A 24,601-nucleotide genomic window follows, 5' to 3' on the forward strand; every position below is an offset into this window, starting at 1 on the left:
TGTTGCTCTCAATAAATGCATTGAGGGTTACTTCTCCTGATATTTCAGGTGAATAGGTGGGTTTCCCCACTTTCTCTTCTATCAGGTTCAGTGTGGTCAGATTTATATTGAGATCTTTAATCGATTTGGACTTGAGTTTTGTGCATGGGGATAGATAAGGATCTAAAGATCTTAGAGAGAGCAGGGATACAAGGAACATATCTAAATATAATAAAAGCAATGTATATCAAGCCAATAGCCAACATCAAACTAAATGGAGAGAAACTCAAAGCAAGTGATTTCACTAAAATCAGGAACAAGACAAGGCTATCCTTATCCCTCTCCATATCTATTCAAAATAATTCATGAAATTCTGGTTATAATAATAAGACATCAAAAGCAGATCAAGGTGATACAAGCTGGAAAGGAAGAAGTCATACTTTCACTATTTGTAGATGATATGATAGTTTACATAAGTGAACCCAAACAGTCTACCAGGGAACTCCTACAGCTGATAAACACCTTCAGTAATGTGGCAGGATAGAAGATCAACTAAAAAAAGTAAGTAGCCCTCCTATATACAAATGCTAAAGCAGGTGAGTAGAAATCAGAGAAACATTACCCTTCAGAATAGCCACAAATAACACAAGATATCTTGGGGTACCACTAACCGAAGAAGTGAAAAATATGTTTTACAAGAACTTTAAGTCTTTGAAAAAAAATTGAAAAAAACACCAGAAAATGAAAAGACCTCCCAAGCTCATGGATAGGTAGGATCAACATAAAAAATGACAATTCTACCAAAAGAAATCTATAGATTCCATGCAACCCCCATCAAAATCCCAACACTATTCTTCACAGACCTTGAAAATACAATACTCAACTTCATATGGAACAACAAAAACTCAGGACAGCCAAAACAATCTTGTACAATAAAAGAACTTTCAGAGGTATCACCATCCCTAACATCAAACTCTATTATAGAGCTACAGCATTAAAATCAGCCTGGTATGGGAATAAAAACAGATAGACATACCGATGAAATTGAATCAAAGATCTGAATATTACTCCATACACATATGAACACCTGATTTTTGACAACAAAGCTAAAATTATACAATGGAATAAAGAAATAATCTCCAGCAAATTCTGCTATCGTAACCTGATGTCAATGTGTCAAATTTCCTTTGAGAAATACCATTAAAGAAAAAGAAGCAAAACATTCCAGAGGAGTTTATGAAGAGTGGATCTGTAAGAACCTGAAAATATAATGCAACTTCATGGGAAGGCACACTGAATGAGATGAAAACAACAGTCTAAATAAGTGGACAGCTTCACAAGTACCCTGGTTTCTTATTCCCAAACAAAATATAGTGAGGTCAATATTGCACAGAATTCTTACTTTTTGGAGAGAAAATTTTACATCTGTGTCATCAAGTGATTAGTACTAGTTACTAAAAACTATGTTCCTAAGACTAGAAATATGACTCAGTGATTAAGAGCCCTTGTTGGTTTTTTCGAGGATATGGGTTCATTTCCCAGGACACACTAGATGCTTCACAACCATTAATAACTCCAGTTCCAGGGGATCTGACATCATTTTCTGACCTCTGTTTGCCCCAGGCATGCATGTGGTCCACATAGATACATGCAGGCAAAACACTTGTACATATAAATTTTTTTTAAAAAAATGTTTATCTGTCTGGGCATGGACACACCAACCATATGGTAAATGACTAAAAGAGCAGGTCTGGTGAACAAGACATACAAAATTTCTGATAGAATCTTTTCACACTGGAGTAATATCTTTTTTTATGGCAGTGGCTTCATAAAGACAAACTCTAGATATATTTGTAGTTCTGTATAAAATAATTTCAGTTTTCCATCAAAATGTTTTGACCACAACTTACATGAAGAAATTATGCATTTGTGCATGTGTACATGTATATTTATGAACTTTATTGGATGCTATCTGTGACTTTAAAGACACTTGCCTCACATTAACTCATAATTCTACTTACCACCTAATCTAGCTCAGTTGGCTGCCCTACTATAAGTGACTATTAGTGTCTGTTTTTTCCTTCTGTTAAGACCAAATAACTAGCTGCTGAAAATATATGTAGGATGTGTATTAGTTAAAAAGTTAAACAAAATTATAGTGGATATATCAAAACAATAAAGAAGTATATGAAAATGGTAAAAAAAAAAGATATTTCTTGCTGGGTAAATATCTGTTCCATACTCACTCTCTGGTAGTAAACAGCTGGGGAGTACACATCATCCCACAATAAAGTTACACAAAATATGAGTTTGGTTCTTTGAAATTACTCTAACACATTTCTTTGCACTAATAACTGTACCTTTCCTATCAGCATAGAAAAAGCAGGAATGAGTTAATTTTGATTTCTTCCGACAAATTATGTCACCTATGGCAACTACGTTCCATCAAGACTTAGTATCCCACTGATTACGCATCAGAATCTCTAAGATCATTAAAACAAGTGACAGTTCATGATGACAAGAATGTGGAATAAGGGGAACACTCACCCATTGTTGGTGTGATTGCAAACTTGGACTGCCACTATGCAAATCAGTGGGATAGTTTCTCAGGAAGATGGGAATCAATCTACCCCATGATTTAACTCTACCACAGAGAGACATTTGCTCAAACATGTTCATTGATGCTCAATTTATAATAGCCAGAAATTAAAAACAATATAGATATCTCTCAGCAGAATGGACAAGCATACTAGTACAATTATGTAATGAAATGTTGCTCAGTCATCAGAGATAGAGAGAGAGAGAGAGAGAGAGAGAGAGAGAGAGAGAGAGAGAGTAAAACATTATATTTGTACGTAAATGAATGGAACTATTAAAACATCATTTTGTATGAGGAACTGCTGATCCAGAAAAAAAGGAAAAGTATATATTAGTTAATATGTGAACATTAACTTCTAAGGCAATGATATCCTAGCTGCATCAGTAGAACTAGAGAGGACAGGCATAGAGAAAGACCTACAGACATGAGGGGATACTGAAAGATGTTAGGAGAGAGAAAAAGAATAGCAGCTGGTGGATGGGGCAGCTGCAACAGGAATACTAACTAAGTGGGAAGGGCAAGGGAAGAAGGGTAAAGGAAGAAATACAGGGAGAGACTGCTGAGATCAAAAGGTGTTTGAGGGGTAGTATGAAAACCCATTACAGTTAAGACTTCCAAAAATATCTGCATATGAAGGCTGACTAAATAAAAATGCCAAATAATGGGGAAGACAGAGCTCTAGCTAGCCATCCTATTCACCAAATGAAGCTTTCAATTTCAGGATTGGTTTACATTTAAATGACAGGTTGATCACAAGAGTCCCATGGGAATCCCCAAATAGCCAGGTTGATGCGAAGACTACAAGTTTCTCTTTACAAACTGATAACAAGGCCCCATTGGTGAAGACACCTACATAACTCATAGCATTGCTGGTGCTGGTGCCTACATAAAGCCTTCAACCTTATCTGCTAGCATCTTTGGTACAGAAGGTACTTTGCATACTATCAAAAGAGAAATGTTACCCCAAGCCTTGATCAACAATAGTGTCCTGCCTGCAAGATGTGCTAAGATAATAGTAGCACAAAGCTAGGACCAATTAATGCCTGGTTTGAGTTAAGGCCAATTCCACAAGGTGGAACCCATACCGGACAGTGCTTAGGTAACAAAGAACCAAGTTAGATATCCCAGAGACCTAGGGTAAAACCAAATACTAGTGTTTTTTAATATGTTTATAAAATGACCTTTAATGGCATTCTGCTATATTCATACAACTGTGTCATTCTCAGTCATCATCGGAGAAGCTTCCTCCTGCAGTTGTTAGAAACAAATACAGAAGTAAAGCCAGATGATATGCAAAGAATGAAAGACCTTGGGACATTCAGAACTCAATGGGATGTTTCCATCAAATCCCTCCCTTCAGGACTTGGGGAATCCTCCAGACACAGAGAAAGAAAGAGTATAAGAGCCAGAGGGAATGGAGGAAACCAAGAAACAAAGTACTCCAAATCAGCATGATGAAAGTTCTTATGGACTCTCAGAGACTGAGGCAGCATGAGCAGGGGCTGCACAGGTCTGCTACAGGTACTCTGAGTAGATATTATGGCTTCCAGTTTAGAGCTTCTGTGGGATTCCTGAGTGAGCATACAAGTAGATCTCTTATTCTTGTGCCTTAACTTGGGCTGTTTTCCTTTTGTTTCTTTGTCTTGTCCAACACCACTGTGCTAGCTTTACTTTTCTTGATCTATTCTGTTCTTATCCATTAGAAGTCATTTTTCTATTTTCTTATGGGAGACAGGAAATGAGTGGATCTATATAAGAGGGGAGGTGGGAGGAACTGGAAGGAAAAGAGGGTATTGAAATCCTAATCAAGATTTATTATTTGAGAAAAAATCTATTTTCAATAAAATATATTTTACTATTATTAAACTTCTTGCCATCCTTGCATTTAGTCTTTTATCACATTACTGACATATTACATTTTCTAGAACACCCTTCTTACCAAAGTTTAATGGTAAGAATTTTATATACATTTTAAGTCTCTTTAAAATTTTCTATCTGATTATAAATGCAGGCATACCTATAGTCATATAATTGTCACAGATCTGAAAATGATAAACAAGTCAATTAATAAACCAGTACAGAAATAAAATGATAGATTACTAATGTGAAACTTTATGGCCTGAATAATTTTTGTTCTGGTTGTTAATAATTTTGATGATAATATCAATTCATTCTAATTGTCAATTACTGAAAAATAAAGTAAAATGAAAGAAATGTGGGACTGAACCAAAATTACAGAAAATAATTTGCTCAATCATTAAGGAATTTTGTCTAAAAAAATAGAAATAATCTTAAAGTTTGTGAGGAGATAGAGAGATGAATAGATAAATATACAAATAATGTCCTGGCAAATATAGTCAATTGATGAAAATAAAATTAATCATTTAGTAGAAAATACAATAAAAATTTTCATTTCATAAAAATACTACCTAGACGTATGACACTGTCTTAAGTTATAGGAAAGAGGAAATGCAATGAAGACAAGATTCTGGACATTCTCCCATCAATGCTAGTAGATAAACTGTCAAAATATCTTACTGGTAAAGAGTCTAATAGATGCATTTACTGGCTTGCTCACTTACTCATTTAAAACAGAAGTAAATCTTGCCATAATTGTTTTATATGTCTCTAGAAAACTTGTGTACTAAATCAAGAACTTCAAGAAAGTATTCTGTGACATATAAACCAAGAGGGCACTAATGTAATAAGAGTTTAATAAAAAATATTAAGCCAGGACAATTTCACTAATGAATGTTGAATTAAAATCTTAAGTACATTATTAGTGACTTCAATTAAGCAATAGGATTAAGTTCATCCCATGAATACAAGGAAATTTCTGTAGAGACAAAGCTATTAGTTTAATATGTCCCATCATTAGAGCAAGACATCCTGTTAAAGCATTTGGACAAAAATGATAGGCACATTACTTCACCCATGTCTAACAAGAATATATGAACATCTACCAAAAAGATCTTCACAGTCTGTCAAAATGAAGGCTGTTCCATATTTACATCAGCTTAGACTGCTGGTTTAATATGGCATCATGAGAAACCCAATGGTAAACATAAGAATGGAAATCTAGGAAACAGATCAGTTATTTTCATATTACATGAACACAGAATAATAAATTTAGCCTAACAGAATTATTCAATTATATAGTAACTAAAGGTTAAAGCACAAATTTTCCTATTTTTATTCTCATTACAAAATATGAATATCAGAGCTATTGTATAGCAAGCAAACAGTAATGAATTTCAGGATAAAATAGTGAACACAAATCATGAATGAGATGTAAGGAAATCAACAAATTGTCAAATAATCTAAGCACACATGTCTATATATACACAGTAATAGCAAATGTGAGAATAGAGATATTAGAGAGTATTATATTATTTCTATCCATGACCAGAGGACTCATACACAAATATTAATGCAACTTAACTCATGGGGCCACCTGATATGGATTTCCCTCTGTATGCTGTGAATATGTTATATTACCATTGCTTAATAAAGAATCTATTCTATGGCAGGGCAGAATATAGCAAGACAGAAAATCTAAACAGAGATAAAGAGAGAGTAGGTGGAGTCAAGGAGACACCATTTAGCTGCTAAAGGAGACATATTCTCAGGAACCTTACCAGTAAGCCATGAGCCTCAAAGTAAAATGCAAAATAATAAAAATGGGTTAATTTAAAATGGAAGAGTTCATTAATAAAAGGTCTGAGCTAATAGGCTAAGCCGTTTTACAATTAATATAGTTTCTTCTGACTTTGTGATATTTTTCCAGGTATGGGCAGATGAAAACAAATGAGTACCCTCTGCCAACATAATGGCACCCAACATCCACATAAAACTGGAGAGAGCTTAAAAAGGAATTCTAGACATACACACTGCTACTGTCACACAAATGTCACTAAGGAATAAACTGGTAGAGAAAGGTTGAATGGACAACCCTGGAATTGTAACTCTTAAACATAGGGATCCAAGTCTTGTTTTCACATGAAGTTCTTCAAGTTGCTGATGGAAGAGAGGCCACGTGAAACAAAGTTAATGTGAGAGTGTTGTCAGAGGTTTCTGTCCTGCCCAGTTCTCGCAATAGTTAAGTCCCAAAGGCTTCTTATTAACTCTTATAAATTATATTAGCCCATTATTCTTGTCTATGTTAGCCACGTGGCTTGGTACCTTAATTGGCGAGGCAGTCACATCTTGCTTCTTCTGTGGTGGGCCCCGGACTGCAGATTAGGACGTCCTTCTTTCCAGAATTCTCCTGCTCTCGTTGACCTGTTTCTACATCCTGTCTGATTTTTCTGCCTACACTTCCTGCCTGACTACACTGGCCAATCAGCGTTTATTTAAAATATAATTAACAGAATACAGATCATTGTCCCACACCATGAGAGTCTCCTGTCCCAGGAAAGCACAGTTCATTTCTCTGCACCCTCTGGAGCTGTCCCTCAGATCCAGACTTCATTCTGTGTCCCTGAGACAGGACGTCTGAGGGAGGTGCCACTGCCTTAGGTGTCACCATCACTAGTGTGTCAGAAAGAGGAAAGATAGGGAAAGCACTGCCTGAGTTTACCTATTGCCCGTTTGTGTCCTGGCGGATCCCTGTCTATGGCTATGGAACAGGTTTCATCTGTCCTAATCCATATTGTCATAAACGATTTGAGTGATTCAGGTAGAAGGAATCATGAACAACATCCGAGTTCCTCCTTTCCTGGGTTAAACCCACCCCACTGCAACAGTTGGTGCTCCTGATCAGATTACGGAAGACACATCCGGCACAGGTTTTCGGGGATCTGTGTCTTAGAATGATTCCCCTGTGGAAACGTTTACTCTTCATAGTCCTTGCTGGGGTTGAGAAGGGAAGACAGCAAACACCTAGGCTGATGGGACCGTTTTTTTTTTTTTTTTCTCCAATCTCCAAACTACACATATAGTTTTTGAACAAAAAGAAAATCAAACCAAACAACATTCCAGATAATCTGAGATGTCAAGCTCCCAGTTGCCCTTAGGGGCTGAAAGTTCAAGATATTTATTTTTTTAATTATTCCTCCAAAACTTAACTCTTTTCACTTCCTAGTCCAAATGACTGAGCAAAAGGTGATGGTCATTCGGCTAGAAGTGTTGTTACTATGGTCTCAGTCACCAGGTGGCAGCATTGAGCAAAATGGTAGCCCTTTTAAAAATCAGCAAGCCATGCAGACTTGGATGTTTTGTTTGTAGAAATCTCAGCCTTCTGTAGATAAGTAGGTCAGAGTTAGCCTTTCTGTTTTAAGGGGTTATAGGTCTCCCTAGCCCGCACATACTGGAAATGGGGAGATTAGAGTAGACCTTACGGTCAGAAGCACTTTCTCAGGCTATCCGTTTAAACGGATGTCTTTTATTGTGAGCTCTCTGTGCTTCTTGACTTTTTCTTGCCCTTGCTATCAATCAATCCATTCTCTTCTTCCTAGACAAGGACCCTTCATTTTTGAATTGGATGGCATGGCTTGGATTCTTGATTTCTCTCCTCTCAGAAAAATGTAAGCTCCTTAATAAAGCGCTTCAGGCTTCCTCTAATTCTGGCGTCCCGCAGTGCCGGCAGGGTGCTGATGGCAGCACAGTCACATGCACGCTCATATGCAGCTTCAGTCCATCTCACTGGCTCGGTTTCTTAGCCTGATTGTGCGGGACCACGGGAGCATGTTTACTTCACCTGTGCAAAGCTGGAGAATTTGTTAAATGAAACCACCTTTGCCACACGGCTTCTCGCTGTGCTGCTCACACAGTGAAAGCGCCAGCAGCGTCAGATGGTAAGAATATATGAAATACGCATAACATGAAAAAGTTATTCCCTTACCTAACAGCTCACTGTCTCCCAGTGCTCTGCAAAGTACTACAGATATAGAAAATAATGTATAAGTTTACACTGTGATCAGAGAAAAGATGTGCAAGGTTTATTAAAGGCAAATAAACTACAAAATATTACACCTATCAAATTAACAACCAGTACTTGTGCCAATGTCTGCAAAATTGTTTGCAAATAAAAGCCAGGGACTTGCTTATATCCTTGAGCCAAGCAATTTAATTTTGAGGTTCTAATTCAAAGACACAGCACATGAAAAGCTTTCGATCTCTGTACAAATTTCACTGGAGCTCCCAGAGACTTGACAGAAAGTAGCCAGTGAATGCACAGAGGAGATTGGGTGGAAATTTAAAAAAAAAATGAAAGAAAGAAAAGGAAGTAGAGGGCACGAGGAATTCTTCAAAATTGTAACCATGAACTCTCTGGTAAATGTAGAGAGAGTGGATAACACTGGTAATTTGAAAGTGACAATTACAGAGTCATCAGTAACAATCTGGACATACACCCAGAAGACATAGAGGGGAGAACAAAGTTGGTCTGGACAATAAGGGAATGGGAAGTGAAATGTTCTCTGTAACCACAGGCTGAAAGGGGGCTGATGGACAGCACTAACATTCCTCTACATAATCCATTTCCTCGGCCGGACAGGTAGAAGTGACCCGGAAGTGCTTCACTGTGATGCACTAGCATCACAATCACATACTTGTCAATAAGGAGAGCTGGGCAGCAAGTACAGGGCTTGAGGCACCAGCGCAGAGCAATACCTCCCACTTAGCTGCCAACTGGAATACACTGGGCAACTATGAATATTGCAGAGATCGGAATGGTTCGTTGTGTTTCGGTGTGGACATCTTAATGTTGGGTCTGAGTGATTCCTCTGTACAATTCATATTGAGGAAGTCTGATTGAAGGCCTTGCTGGCCAAAGTCAATCCAGTAATTACCCACACCCACAGCATGCTAAAGCTTACTGCAAATGTAAAACTGTAGCCCCACTTGAACCTACTGATCCAGAATTTTCCTCTGGGTTTGCTCTTTATGGATTTGGTAGAAAGGTTTTCCCGTGCAGCCTAGTATGGCTTCCAACTCACAATCTTCTGCCTTAGCCTCCTGAGTGAGGGGATTCCAGATGTGCCCCTACATACCATCAGGCAAGGCCTGGCCTTTGACCACCATATGACATATGGATCTGTGCATATGGATCTGCCAGAGTGGGAAGAACCAATAGAGAGGAGGCCCCAGATGTCTGCATTGTGCAGATTTCTCTGTGATAGTCACACACTACTTAAGTTAAACCACGGGGCAACTATGTCTACTTCCAGAAACACCTTATATATCTGAAGGATCTCTACTTTTATTTTCTAGAAATAGAGTCAGATCATAGTGTTTATCAACACAGGCAAAAAGGCACAGCCTTGCTCAGTTTTCTCAAATGTTAATCTAAAGTGACCTTTAGAAGTGACCTCCAATTCCACCATTACCCAATAAAGAAATTAAGGCCAATACAAACCAAAAACAAACAAACAAACAAACAAAACCAAAATATCACACCACTAGAAAGTAGAATAGTCTATCTTTAAACAGATCTTCATAAATACGTATTGCTCTTTTGAAAACCCCTGCCGTCTACAAAATTTACTTAATGTGTTGTTTGGTTTAATGCGTCAGGACTTCCCTAGTGTTACAATGGCGTGTTACATATATACATGTATATATTTTCAGCACTAGAAGCATCATCTTAGATGAGACAGGCAATTGGAAAAGTATAGTTACCGCCATTCTTTAACATGTGCTGCATCCATGGCTTTGAATGTTACCAAGAATCTTTTCCATCAACACAAGCAAACTGCCTATACCCACGATTATGAGAGCCGCGTTGTAACAGAAGCTGGCAGAAACAGACTTGAGAGGCTACTGCATATGAGAGGGCCGTGGGATCCATCCCTGCTGCAGGAACTGAGAGATACTTACTGACCCATATGTGAGCTTACAAGGTAACTCAGAAAGATAAAGAAGATCTTCCCGAGAACATTCAGACATGTCTGTGAAAGGACACATGAAGGAGCAGTCAAGCATAACTGTTGTGCTTCAAGTGCGTGGTAATGGAGGAAATACTCAAACTGCTCGACAGGATCATGGTCCCATTCTGTGTTAAGTATGAAGGCTCTGTCCTCCACAGAGGTTCCAGTGTGGGCAGTGGGCCTTCATTCAAGCCAAAATGGGCAACACCTGGAACCTTCAAAATGGAGACTCTCAGGTCTCATCACAGAGTGAGTGTCTCTGAATATTCACTTAACTCAATCTTCATACAGAGAGATGCTCCACCTATTTGTCCAAGACCGAGGGGCATCAGTGTCACTGAGTGTTTCCCATGGAGCTCTCAGGAATGAAACCAGCAAAATTCTGATTCCTGGACCTTAACTTCGTCAAACTATCAGAAAAAGAAGACCTTGGGCTTTTATGTTTTCAACCATGGCTTTGGGTGAATTTTTAAAACCATTTTATGTACTTAATTAGAACACACCTGACTTTGTGTTTGTTATACGCATGGGAATCTGTTGTGTAGCAGTTTCCTAAGAGACTGAAAGAGTCCACCCTGCAAGAAAGCTCTTTAAGACCAAAGATAAACAACTCAAAACAGCTTCAGGAAATTCCTGAAACTGACTAGACTCATTACTACCACCACAAGAAATGCCCACCAGAACCACCACCATCACCATCACTACGGCCTTCGCCACCAACACCACCAGTAAACAATAAAGACTGCTGAGGGTCTCAGACAAGCCAAGTAGAAAAGAAACCTCTGAAACCATAACACTGCCTGGAAGAAGCAGACACCAGGCAAGCTACCTGGAAGAGGTTTAGACCAACTAATTTCCTCGAAAAGGACACCCTCTAACCTGTTGAACCTTCTGACTTTAGATTGTGAAGTGTATGACAAGTTCCCAGACTTTTGAGGCTTTCACATGTACAAGGGTGGATTTGGGTGATGCAGCTGTCTGGGGCTTTTTTTTTTTTTTTTTTTTTTTTTTTTTTTTTTTTTTTTTTTGCTCCTGTAAGTAACCCCTCATATTCCTGTAAGTGACTCAATAAAACTCATTGGCTCACAAAATTGGACTTTGGTGGTTTCCATACTTTGGTCTCTGGTGGGCTCCCTATCTAGGGTGAATAGATAAGTGTTGTGCATTTGCCCCTGGAAAAGTCTAATCAAACAACCGAACTACATGTGTGCCTTGTATCTGGAGGACAAAGAGGGCTTTGGATGCCCTGAAGCTACAGTTACATGTGATTGTACGGCATGACGTGTAGGTATTGGGAACCAAACCAGTGTCCTCTGCTAGAGGAACAAGGGTTCTCAAGCCACTGATCCATCTCTCAAGCCCTTCTGGTGAGTTTCACAATGAAGTAAGTGTGACAGAATGCCTGAATCAGAATGTTATAATCAGGCAGAACCAAAATTGGCAGCCAGTCCTGCCATGTGATGATCAGTGTCACTGATTTGGCACTTTCCTGAGGGAGCTTCCTTCCTGTGGCCAACGGGACACAGCGTTCCTTTGCATGCTTAATGGAAGCAGTGGATAGGTAATCATGAAGCATTGAGGAACAGGCCCTAACTTATGCTTAACACTGAGTTGGAATAAAATAGAAGATAGTTATTATTGCTTTGATCATCTGTTTGACGCTTCATTTTGAACTTTAAAAATTAAGGATGATAGCTGTTTGTCGATTTTAAAATTTCACATGTATTATTGTTTTTACTAGCATGTATGCTTTGTGAGCCACATGCATGCCAGATACCCTTGGAGGCAGAGGAAGATGCCAGATCCCTTGTAACTAGAGTTAAAAATGGTTGTAAGCTGCCACATGGGTGTTAGAAACTAAACTCCAGTGTTCTGGAGAAGTGGTCAGTGTTCTTAACCACCGAGTCATCCCTCCAGTCCCAAAGAACTTTATTTTATTCATTTAAATTATCTATACTTAGTTGATGTTAGGCCCCAGTATCAAAGAAGTCAGAGACGGGTGAGAGCATCAGGTAGCTGAGCAGGAATATTGTGTAGAAACAGAACTTATATTCACAAATGAATCGTTTTATACATCCAGATAGTGTTTTCCTTAGCCTGTGGGGGAAGAGATCAAAGCTGCTATTTAATATCATTAAAATAATCATTATTTCTTTCACATATGCTAACCCAGGCAGAATAGAAAGAGCTTTGAGTGCACAGCAAATAAAGCCTTGTCAAAGAGAGGGAGGCATGCATGTGACTCTGATTGTGTCTCTAAATTAGCCCAGAAGAACACCCCAAATGGTGGCAACACTGTGACCTTATTTAAAGTCTATGCTTTATCAGCTCCTCCGTCCTGACAATTCTTTCTTAGCTGATGCTTTCTTACTTCCCTTTGTCTATTATTAGCCTCTATTTTATAACTGCCAGAGAATGCTTTCCTCCAGCAGCAGAGATACCCACTGGCACATAAGCCTTGCTCTCCAGAGCCTGAGAGTGCAACACTCAGAGTTTCTAATTGATTCTTTGCCCTTCAGGAGCACAGGGTCATTGGGATCAACCTGCTGTCAGAGGACCCCCATGCAGGCCAGGCTTAGGGCACGCTCCCTTCTGGATATCTTCTTTGTTCTGCACAGTCTTATCTCCAAGCACGCCTCTGCCCTAAAGCCTGGGGTTTATTTATTTAATGAAGCCTCCCACTGAAATAATAACTCCTTCCACTGCATTTTAGTATTTGTTGAAAAGAGAGAGCAGTCTTTGCAAAGCTAGAAATTCACCCCATTGTCAGAATCTCATGGGTTTCTGCTTTGGCTTCCACTGTATTTTTGTGTTGTTTTGCAAGCCAAAAGGTGGCTTCCTGACTTTGAACCTGTGTTGTTCTCACAGCAGGATGTAACAGGAAGGAAATATTCTTCAGCTGGGAAAATGCAGGAAATTTTAATTTGGATATGCCAATAAGAATCTCTAAAATAGTATTATTCAATGATGATTAATGGTAATGATAAAAGCACCCTTCAATGAATCTGTTCAGTTCCTTGTGGAGAAAAACAAACAGTTGAAAAAATAATATTCTCATAACTACAATACCAAGTGATTAATATTCAAAAAAGTAATTGTATTATACTATGAAATAGCTTTTTTTACAAATGTCTCACATGTCAGATGAAGGCTCTGTGTTAATGGAGGATGAATAAAAATATTCTTGGTTTCATAATTTAATCAGCATGACACTTGGTCAGAAAACTGAGATGCTTATCTATAATATACATTCACAATAAAAATATTTTGAGCAAATAGAAGGAATGAAGTTATCCTGTTTCATTTTGAGATTTACCTGGATGTAAGGGAAAATAATTCAGAAAAGAAGTGACTTGTTTTATAAAAAAAACTTATCATAAAATGTGGTTGTTTTAATCTGCACCTAAATAACTTGGACTTTCATTCCCTCCGACAATTTGAAGGAGATCTTCTTCAATAACTACTCAACAACCCATGTCCTTGTTGGCAAGCAAAAGCAGACTTCAAAATGAGGAGGCTCTTATCTTGCCAAATGCAAATCCCACGGCTACCTCATCTTGGAAGCTCCCAGGGCTCCGATGAGCATGGATGCCTGATATCTTATATCTGCATCACAGAACCCTTCACACAAAATTGGACTAGAAAAGGCCCATCAAGATCCCTCTTTTATGAGTTTTATTCTGAGAAATTTATTAATATTTTTGCCAGTCTTTATTGAGCCTGGAACATTGGGCAGACTTAAGAGGTGATGGCAAAGAAATGGAAAGAGGGTATAAAGTAACCATGGATTTTTTTTTTCCTTTGAGGAGAGGGAAAGAGGAAAAACACAGAGAATGAGTATATGTTTCATCTAGTAGCACGTGTGTGTGTGTGTGTGTGTGTGTGTGTGTGTGTGTGTATTTATGTATGAGTATGTACATGCACAAAGATGTTTTCCAACTATTTAAATCTTACAGTTTTTGGTCCATTTAACTTTTATTCATCCCAGGATTCCATGCTTTTGTGTACAAATATTTCCAATAAAGTAATTTATTTAATTGGCCACCCTGGAAAGGCTCCCCCTGCTCTCCTAGTCCAGCTTTGCTGTCCAGAGATGGGGAGAATTTGTCCAATATCTCTGTTAACATCAAACTGTGTTGATGGCTCTGGCCCCTAAGCTCACAACGTATGTGCAGTGGGCTCTTGTTTATCCAGTTTTCCACAGAACTAGTGTGATTTGCATAATAGTATTGGATCATGTATAATAAATATGTGTGTCCACACGCCTTATTCTGCGTGTCACTAAAACTATTTCCTGATATCAATAAAACCATTACAATAACCACAGTCATACAGAAATCAACCAATGGAAAACTAGCTCTGTTTTTTTTTTTCCAGCAAAAAGACTGATGTCTTCATGTCATTTTTTTTCAGGTTTTTAAAACTCTTACTTATTTTTTATGTGTATGGGCATTTTGCCTGCATGTATGTCTGTGTGCCACATGTTGACCTGGTGCCATGAAGGCCAAAAGAGTGCTTGGAACTTCTGAAACTAGAGTTATTGATGAATTTAGCCACTGCATGGTACTCCTAAATGGTCCTGGTTCCTCTGAAGAGCAGTCAGTACTCTTGACTGCTAGTCTTTCTCTCTAAACACGGTTTTTATTAAGACTAGGTAGCTAAGTAACATATAAATCACATGGAGATATGTACAAACACAGATGTGGAATATAGCAAAAACCTCTGGGCACAGTACTGTGCAAATTTTTCTGCACTTTTTTTTTGAACCATTTATTTTAAAAGGATTACATAGGCATATGGTAGGCTTGATTTCCTTTGCATTTCAGTTTCATTTGCATTGTAATTAAAAAGTTAAAAATTAAAAGTTAGAAAGTTAAGCAGGATACAGTGATGTATGTCTACTATAATCCCAGCACAGGCACATGGTGGGAAATGACAAGAGTTATTGGCAAATTTGAAGTCATGATAGGCTACATAGTGGGACCATTTCTCAAGAAAACACACAATACAATAAGTTTGGAATTTTGGATAACTATGTGTATGGCTAATCAGAATATAACATGTTGAAGAGTTGATGCCGTTGCTTTGGCAATAATTGGAGTCAGACATGTCCTTTTCAAGCACTTAGAGTTGGAGATTCCCTGGTCAGAATGATTCTATAGAAGAGGGATAAGTGGAAGGGCTAGGCCTGAAGATGGTGAAGTTGGTACTTGCCTGTTGATCAAAAAGACTGATATTTTAGTGTATGCATTTTAAAATTATAACATTGTCTTTGTATTATTTTCAACATATGGAAAGTGCTGCTTCGATCAACGTGAGGTGCAAAGAAAGCATTCACAGAAATGTAGTTTCTGACCATACTGAGATAAAAGATAGACCAAGAAGCCTTTCAATGGTGTGAGGGAAAAACATAGAAGGACTTTACAAACTCTCCCACTGCCCTGCAAGAGCGCTCAGAACACTGGAGACATCCTTATCAGAGTAGGCTTTAGTTAAATATCTGCCTGAGGATCCTGCACAGCAGGCCTTCTGGTCAATGTTTACAGCTATAAAAGCAGGCTAATGGTAGATAAAATATTTACAGATCTGCTCTAATTTAAAAAATAGATATCTGATGATATCTTATACACTAGCTATATTTTACCTAGGACATACATAACTACATGATTCTATCTCAGTTCAAGGAGGCTTTTTAGCATCTTGCAGCCTTAGTTGAAGTCAGCAGCCCCAAGGAAGAAGCAGTTACCTATCAAGACCCATGATTGGGTATTACGAAAAAATGTGCCTCCAGGATCTCAGGCAGAACAGCCCTCACAGGAGGTGAAAAGAGAGAATTGTTCAGCTTCATAATCTTTTTTTTTTTTTTGCAAGAATTGTGGAAAGGGAGAATTCCTTTAACAAAGGGTTGCCTCCCATTTTTCTATTCTTCCATATCTACTCTTTGAACAACAATGCTCGATTTGAAAAGGTGGCCCTGGAACATTGTCAGTCATTACCATTCTTATAAATGACAGACGGGTGTCAGTTTTCTTCAACTCTGATTGTAGTGCTCAAGGTAAATGTAGGAACAACATTCTTTGAGTGCATGATCTCTGAGTCCCTATGAAGGTGACAGGGATGTGTCCAATGCTGTGCAAACCTGGTTAAGCAAAGAGGAAGACAGAGAGTATAGCTTCCTATTTATAATTTATACTCAACTTTCAACTTGTGGTGCCTACTCTACACTAGTCTTGCAATGCTCCTGTGAAGTAGTAACATCTCCACTTCTTAACAGATAAGAAAACTGAGTCACAGAGATGATATATAATCTGTCAGTCTGTTAGGAAAAGATGGACATTGATTCCCACCCAGTCTGGCCTTGTGAGAATCATTAAAACAAAACAGCAAGGAGGCATTGTTTTATGTATCAGCAAGGAAAGAAGAGTCTGATATTCTTATTACTTTTTCTAAAGAGGAGTAACTTTAAAATGTTCATTTTATTTTTAATCATGCTTGTGTGTGTGCATATGAATATGAACATATGTGTGCAGGTACCTTCGAAGGTAGGAGGTAAGAGGCCTCAAATATCCCTGGGGCTGCAGTTACATGTAGTTGTGAGCCTTCTCATGTGGGTGCTGGTAACTGAACTCAGGTCCTCCATAAGAGCAGTACATGCTCTCAACCACTGAGATATTTATTCAGTCTTCTAATTCAGAAATCCTTTAAAGACACTATTGAACTATAGATCTCCCTGAACCTATCAGGCTGCTAGAAGGGAAATTTGATTAAGCCATGGGCTAGGAAAATTCCAGGCTCCATCAGCTGGAACAGCACTGCATTGATTTTAAGAGTGTTCTAATTAACAGCACTATCATGATACATTAGAGACAGACCAAAAATCAATGAGATCATTTTTGATACCACATAGCAACAATGTTTTGCATTTTCATTGGACTTTACATTCCCGATGTACATTCACATCTATGACACTCCAATGACACTGCCAGAAAATGTCAGGACCATCCCCACCCCCATTTCACAGCTGACAAATGAGTCAGCACAGTCCCGTGCAAGTGAATAGAAACTGATGGGGTTGGGAGAGGCTGGGTACAGAGCTAAAGACTAACTTCGCAATAAATGACAATGAAGAGCAACTTATCCAAAGCAGTGCACCAACTGCCAGTGATCTGACATCGCCCATGTACTGGCTATCACCTGTTTGTAGACATCGTTGCTCTGGTGCTTCAAGGAATTAGCTATTCCATCCAGGATTTAAGTGGGTAACAATGTGCTTGTGTGTGTGTGTGTGTGTGTGTGTGTGTGTGTGTGTGTGTGTGTGTGTCCATCTTTCTGGATGTGTAGATGGTCATGAATCAGTCCTCTTTAATTTTTCTCTTTTCTCTTTTTTTTTTTTTTACTCACAATGAAAACCATCAATCCCATGTCTGATGCAACTTCACTCACATGCACTCACATGTCCACACACGGACTCACATGAACACACAGGTACACTGATATAGAACTATCAAGCATCTTGCTTCTCTACTATATTTTTAATTTTGATTGCTTTATCAGACTTTAAGGGTAGGTATTAAACTTCAGTTATTAAATAGTGGACTGACAATTGAAAATTTCACCCATCCAGTAGAAAGTTTTACGAAGCTTTAGCCTTAGTCTCTTACCTCCAAGTGCTTAAATTTGTTTCCTATCCTATAAAGTCTAACTTACACCAGGAAACCTGTCTTAAATACACAGATTCATGTCAAAAATTTGATGCAACAGTAAAACCAAATAACAGTTAAAAGTGCAAGTTCTTGTTTCAGCTAGAGTTGATGAGTAAGTTAGAACACATTAAAATAAGCTGAGTCTTAGAAAAATAACTAAATTATGTTCTAATTTACTCTTTCTTAGATGCACTTTCTCAGTCTTTTGTACAATACTTAAGTAAGTACCTGGATACAAAATGGGGTCAATACAAAGAAATAAAACTAAAAGAGGCAACCAACTACACAGAAGTCCTGGAGTTATGACATCACACACATTAAGCTATTTGATTTCTAAGTTAATGAGCCTATCTTGACAAACTCTGTTCACAGAGAGGAATTATTACTACTCAGCTCCTTTCTTCTTGTCAAGAGAAATCAGTAGGTTACCTCTTATAAGCATGACTATTGCAAATAACACATATTTTATGTGGTCCCTGACGATCCTTCTCATTAGCGTTTCTCGGAAAAACCTGAAACTTATTCTGAGGTTCTTCACCTTGTTATTAACCCCATTCTGCCATGTCTCTATGACTGAGGCTGAATTCAGTGGCATATCAGCCTCTGGCCTCTCTTGTCGATACCTTCCAGGGATGTATGCCAGATCCCCATTTTCGCTATGACTTTCTTCAACCACAGGGAATCATTATCCACTGCTCTCAGAGTACTTACTGGAAAACCATTTGATAAAGAGGACCCTTGCTAGCCTGAAGAGCTAATGGACCTACAAAGTGACAGAGCAAAGAACTCACCAGGCTAGGCCTGTAATTTTATATATTAGAGCACAGAGATATTGTTGCACTGTTCCCAATCAATTCTCTTAAAATGGGAGCTTCGGTGTCAAGGCCTCCTCAGGAAAAATGGGATACAACAATGTGGAGAAAAGCCTCCAGAACTGCCCTCCCCAACCCCAGCTGCTGGCTTCCCTCTCCAATCCCACCCAGCATCATGTTCCCAGCCATTGCTGCTATGTGAGTCCAACAACCCTTCGGTGTCACCGGGAAAAGGAGTTGCAGGGGATGGAATCATTTTCTTCTTTTTCTAGAAGTTCCATGTGCCAAATGATTCGATCATCTTTGAGTTAATAGATTTCCAAAGTGATCATATTAGATCAAAACCAGGCCAAATGAGATTGCTGCCAAAGGTTGTAAAATCTACCCCTCCACCACCAGAATTCCTCCAAAATGAAAGAGCATATTCTGCCTCTTTCTCCACTTTTCTGCTTGGAATTTGTTTTAATTGCAACCTTAGGACACTATGTAAGATCTCTTAGTTGTTAAGATTTTTATAATATTAGTTGGTCAGTTTTCTCTTTTAGTTGTTTTTCTGATACGTTGTGTAGATAAAGAAAGGCAAGCAAACAATGATGTTCCAAATATTCAGATCCAACGTGACGTTAGGCTTAATTTTTCTTCCTTTATTTACTTTTTATTCAAAATGTCCTTACAGTTGTTGACTTAAATAAATATGCAAGCCCTTTTATTTTCTTTAGGCTTCATTTACTTACACAATTTATTATGTTAACTTTTGTCATCACTGAGAATAACTTTTTATGTACAAAATAAGGAAAATATGTGTTTTGGGTTTAGCTTGCCTGAGAGCCATTTATTGAGAAATCTGTCCCTGTCATTTTCATACTGAGCTCTGCTCACTCTTCCTTATCAAACACTTTGTTGTTTTGTATAGTTTTGTTTTCATTTACTTTTTGAGACAGAGCCACGCTGCGTAGCCCTGGATGATCTAGAAGTGACTATGTAGACCAGGCTTGCCTAGAACTCACAGAGATCCTGGTGCTTTTGACTCAGGAGTGCTGGGATTGCAGGCATGTGTCACCACATAGAGCTCTGAACACTTTTGTGATGAAGTATTCTTTGAATCTCTACTGGAAGCTTTGTTACTAAATCTCTGTTAACAATGAAAGGTCTATGTCGAAGCCCAGTTGCTTCTCACAGCACGGAAAGACGGGTGATGTAGTTGTTTCAACACTGCAACTTTTAAAAAAAGAAAGTCAAGAAGACATCATCATAACTGATCTCAGACTTTGATTTATAGTATTTTATAACTGAAAACATACTATCAAGTCAATACATATACATGCCTTTATATTGCTGCACAAATAGCCTAGATGGGGTCTTATTTTTTTAGGACATTTTCTAGTAACTTATACATCCTAAACATACCACTAGTATCATGCCAGTCACTTTTCTGCAAACACATCACAAAGTGCAGTGCCATTAATTCTAAAATTCATTTTTTGTATGTATTTATTCAACAGGATCTTGGTGATAGAAGATTTCCAATGAATATTTACCAAATGAGGGACGAGGGAACGAAGCATTCTACTGAAGTATAGTGCTCCGCAAATGGCAGAGTATTAATAACTGCCTCAGAAAGTTTAAGTGTGGCTGATGCAGGAACAAATGTGTGCCTTTTATTCACGGCAAATCTCAAGAGATGAATAGCAGCCAAGTGTGATGTGTGATATTCACAGCAAGGCCTGTGAGATGAATAGCAGGCACGTGTGATGTGTGACTTATTCATGCTAGTAAGAGATTTATAGACTGGGTGTCTATTAACATACTTGCGTTCCAACTCTGCATAGGCTGGTCTTTTGTCATGATTAGCTATGTTGTCATTCTACGTTAAATAATAGGCTGTCAAACCAAAATATGCAAGAGATATGAAGGCAGAAAGCCCAAGTATTTCGCATCCTTCTAGTTTAGCCAGCAATAGATCTCCAATTGTATGTAATACAAAATTTAGAAATGCACATGTATTTCTGCAGAAAAAAGATTCCCTTTCTGAACATGAGACCTGTTATTATAGGCTAAACAGGGTTTCAATAAATCTTTGTGGTAAATTACTAATTTCTAATGTCTTGGAGTATGAACATGTTTGTGGAAAGCTTCTTTACTGAAGAATAATTTTTTCTTATTTGTTTTTTCATTTGTTTTCCTGAAACTTCAGTAGCAACCTTCTCAGGGTTTAATTGTGTGAGGTAAACAATCTACACTATTTTTCAAACCAGAGTGAAGTTAGGACGAAGTCACATGACATATTGTGATCTATTATGACTAGTATCCATAGATGAAGAAGAGCTACGAACTCAAAACATCTACAGAGGAAAAACAACAATAAGACACACAGAGCATATGTCCCATATAGTCAAAGTCAAGAGGCCCCAAAAGAAACCAACCCCAACGTCATCTTGATCACTGGTTCCTAATCTGTCTAACTGGGAGACAAGAGGTTTCAGTTGTTAAACTATGTGGCCTTCCATTCTTGCCCTTAAAATCCTAGGAGATTCTAGAGGTATGGAATGAAGTAATAGATGGTAGCCACAAGAAAGACATGGGAAAACAGGGAACAAAACTGATGAGAAACTTAGGAACAGGGAGAGGTGTTGGAGAGCAAAGGGAGAAGGACATACTCAGAAGACTTGACATGATCATTGAATAATGTATGTATACATGGAAATGCCACAATGAACTCCCGTAATTTGTGCAATTGGTAAGTCTAATGTAAAAAAATTAAACTGAAGATGAATATACTCAAACATTTAAGGGATTAGTGAGACCATATGTCTGAAAAGGCTTTGAATCATCCTGCCCTTTTCTGTATATTCAGTTTTAGAACAGCTGACTCATGCTGGCTCACACTGGTTCAGTTAGATCTGATCCATCTCTGTGGTAAAACACCATCAAAGAAGTTGCCATATTAGCTGATTCTTCTAATTCACCTCTCCTTCAGTGAATGAGGAGGTCAGATTTAATTGCCTGTTTGATGCCTTGCTTTATTTTGTATTGCTGTTGCTATAATAGGATAAGTGGGAATAAGTAACTTCAAAAATAAGGAAGTGAATTCGGCTTATTATTCTGATGCCTGGGGACACAGGCACCATGGCGCCAATATCCCTGTGATATTGTCTCACACTGTGGTAGAGAAACAAAGAAGGAACTAGTCATAGAAAAAAGGGGTTCACAGGTAACCATTACTAGGAGACAGAAAAAAGTTGGGTCAATGTTATTCATGACAAAGTACTCCTTAGGAAATATGTCCTTTCTTACTGAATTTGACACACTCTTGGGAGATAATGTTAATCCACTCATGGGGTGGAACATTAATGACCTAAATACCTTCCACAAGTCCTTGACTATTCAGCGCCATTACCTCAGTGTCAATGCAGTGAGGACTTTGCCTCCAACATACCACAGTCTAGTGACAAACTATGCCACCAATCCTACAACTAATTTTTACACCATGACCTAATCATGTGGACTAAGGTAACTTTAGTTACCTTGGACACACACCAGGCTCTGAAAAGGATACACATATGCTTTTCCTTCTAGAGATTAGGTAATTTATTTGTTCCTTGTCAGCATTCTCCTAGGTATGACAAATACAGGAAAAGTATGTGATAGAACCATACATATTTTCCCTCATTTCCCACTCTGGTTTGTAGGGAGTAGACATGAAATGAAAAATTTTAAATTGGGGTAAATTTGAAAGGCAGAGAGTGGGTTATGTAAATGAAAAAGCTAACCCACATTGAAGTTCCATGCCCTAGGTAAAGAAACATTGTCTTTTCTTTGACCTAACAGAGGACGGAGAACTTCTATCATTGTTCAGTCCTGCCACACCTATATCTCTGTCCACAGTGGCCACACATCCTTTCCATGGACTCATGGTTGATATGGAACCAAGCCAGATTTGCTGTCATACTCTAATCCCACAACTAAAAGATACATTTCTCCAAGTCATCTTAATAAAACAACATGGGGATAAAGTTATATAAGGTAATAGAGAGAAAAAAGTCAGAATTTTCCATGCTTTGTGATTCAGCATAATTAATTTAGTAACTGTGTCATATGAAAAGAGTAAATAAAAGAAAGGGAAGGGTTGTGGATACATATGGTCACTGAAGCATGTACAATTGCAAGGAAAAACAAATTACAATGGTAGTCCTGGAAATAAAAGCATGGTAGGAAATATCTTCTGAATGCTAATTTGATTCTTCTATTGAGCCTTAAAGTGGCAGTGTCTAGGAGTGCAGTGTTTATATCCCCTTGCTTGTATTTTTAGCAGTTATATAACCCGGCATTTCTGAAAACCAATTAAACACCTTCCCGAATCTACTGGGAATTTCCCTTAAGTGGTTCCCTTCCTGGGCTCCTGCAGGACAATCATTTCATTTACAACATCTTGCTGGAGAGCAATTCCTCATCACAGGTGTTTCCAAAAACGTATGAAATTAATAAGTGCAGCAGAGTCATAATAAAATGCAGCTTTCTCTGGACACAGGTGCAGCCTCTGGGGTTTGTTTCACAAAGAACACCAAGACTCTCTGTCTGAGATGAGCAGTTTGTGTCTCTTACTGAGGTTCTGAAATTTGCAAGAAAGGATTATTTCTGAGAAAAGAATTGTTTCTGAGTGGCAGGATGCAAACACAGATCTCATGTCATAAATGCAGGCTTTGAGGAATAAATAATCTCTTCCATTAAACCAGAAAGAGAAGAAGTAAACCTTCTTTGACTTGTTAGGGGAAGCATAACCACATCTATTTCATTCCTATTGTTTCTTCCTCAATTAAGAACAAGATATGAGCCTTGATCCTTGCCATATCAATTTCTCCACTAAAACGACTGTTCTGTCCTCACCCAGACATTGTATTGTCAATGCTGGCTACAACCCTGTACCTCTGGTCCTCAGTGAGGGTCTGCTTTTTAAACTATCTGGTGCAGGGGCTTACCGACAGTGTTTATGGGATCCTGTCAGGGTCTCAATCACAAAGCACTCGCCATCGTTGAGGCAATACGCTAGGTCCTTGTCTCGGCAGGGTTTGAAGTGCTCAGATCGTTCTGTGGAGTACGTCGTGGTATCTGAAGAAGAGAGAAAAGAAGGAGATGTGGTTGACATGTATTATCATACAGATCACTTATATCATTAGCGGGACGGTGAGTCCAGGACTATACAAAGGCAATACCCATGGGGATTAGAGATTGCATCAATCTTCAATGAAGCTAACCTACTAGCTGAATTAGTCTACTGTATTCAGTTGTCTTATACTCAGCCCTGTATCCTGGAATTCAACTGACCACAGATAAAAAATATTCAGGAAAACTGACTTAAGACTGGGCATAAAAAAGCTCATCTCTATTGTCAGCAACACATAGGTGGAGCCCAGAGGATCATGAACACAATCAAACTTGTGCTACATACAGAATTCAAAGATAGATCTAGTAGTATAGTATTGCCTTTTCTTGGGAAAAAACAATCAATAACAAAAACAACAACAAAAAGACTAAAATAGCTAAAGCACTCTCAGCATTGCAAGGTCCTGGGTTCACTCCCTAGCACTCCATAAAAAATCAAATTGAAGCTGGGCATGGCGATACACACCTTTTATCCCAGCA

The 24,601-nt window shown here is 38.4% G+C and overlaps 1 protein-coding gene across 10 annotated transcripts in view; it reads right to left on the reverse strand.

Moving 5' to 3' along the window:
* Nrg3 (neuregulin 3) overlaps nucleotides 1-24,601 on the reverse strand; it is a 1,014,491-nt gene that overhangs the window by 540,776 nt on the left and 449,114 nt on the right. For all 10 annotated transcript variants that reach the window (XM_085687869.2, XM_085687868.2, XM_085687873.2 and 7 more), the window contains exon 2: nucleotides 23,938-24,067. In XM_085687869.2, the coding sequence (XP_085543995.2) occupies nucleotides 23,938-24,067 (130 nt within the window). The remainder of the gene's footprint in view (nucleotides 1-23,937; nucleotides 24,068-24,601) is intronic.

The sequence above is a fragment of the Myodes glareolus genome, chromosome 5 (assembly GCF_982192425.1).
Source record: "Myodes glareolus chromosome 5, mMyoGla1.1, whole genome shotgun sequence".
NCBI lineage: Eukaryota > Metazoa > Chordata > Mammalia > Rodentia > Cricetidae > Myodes > Myodes glareolus.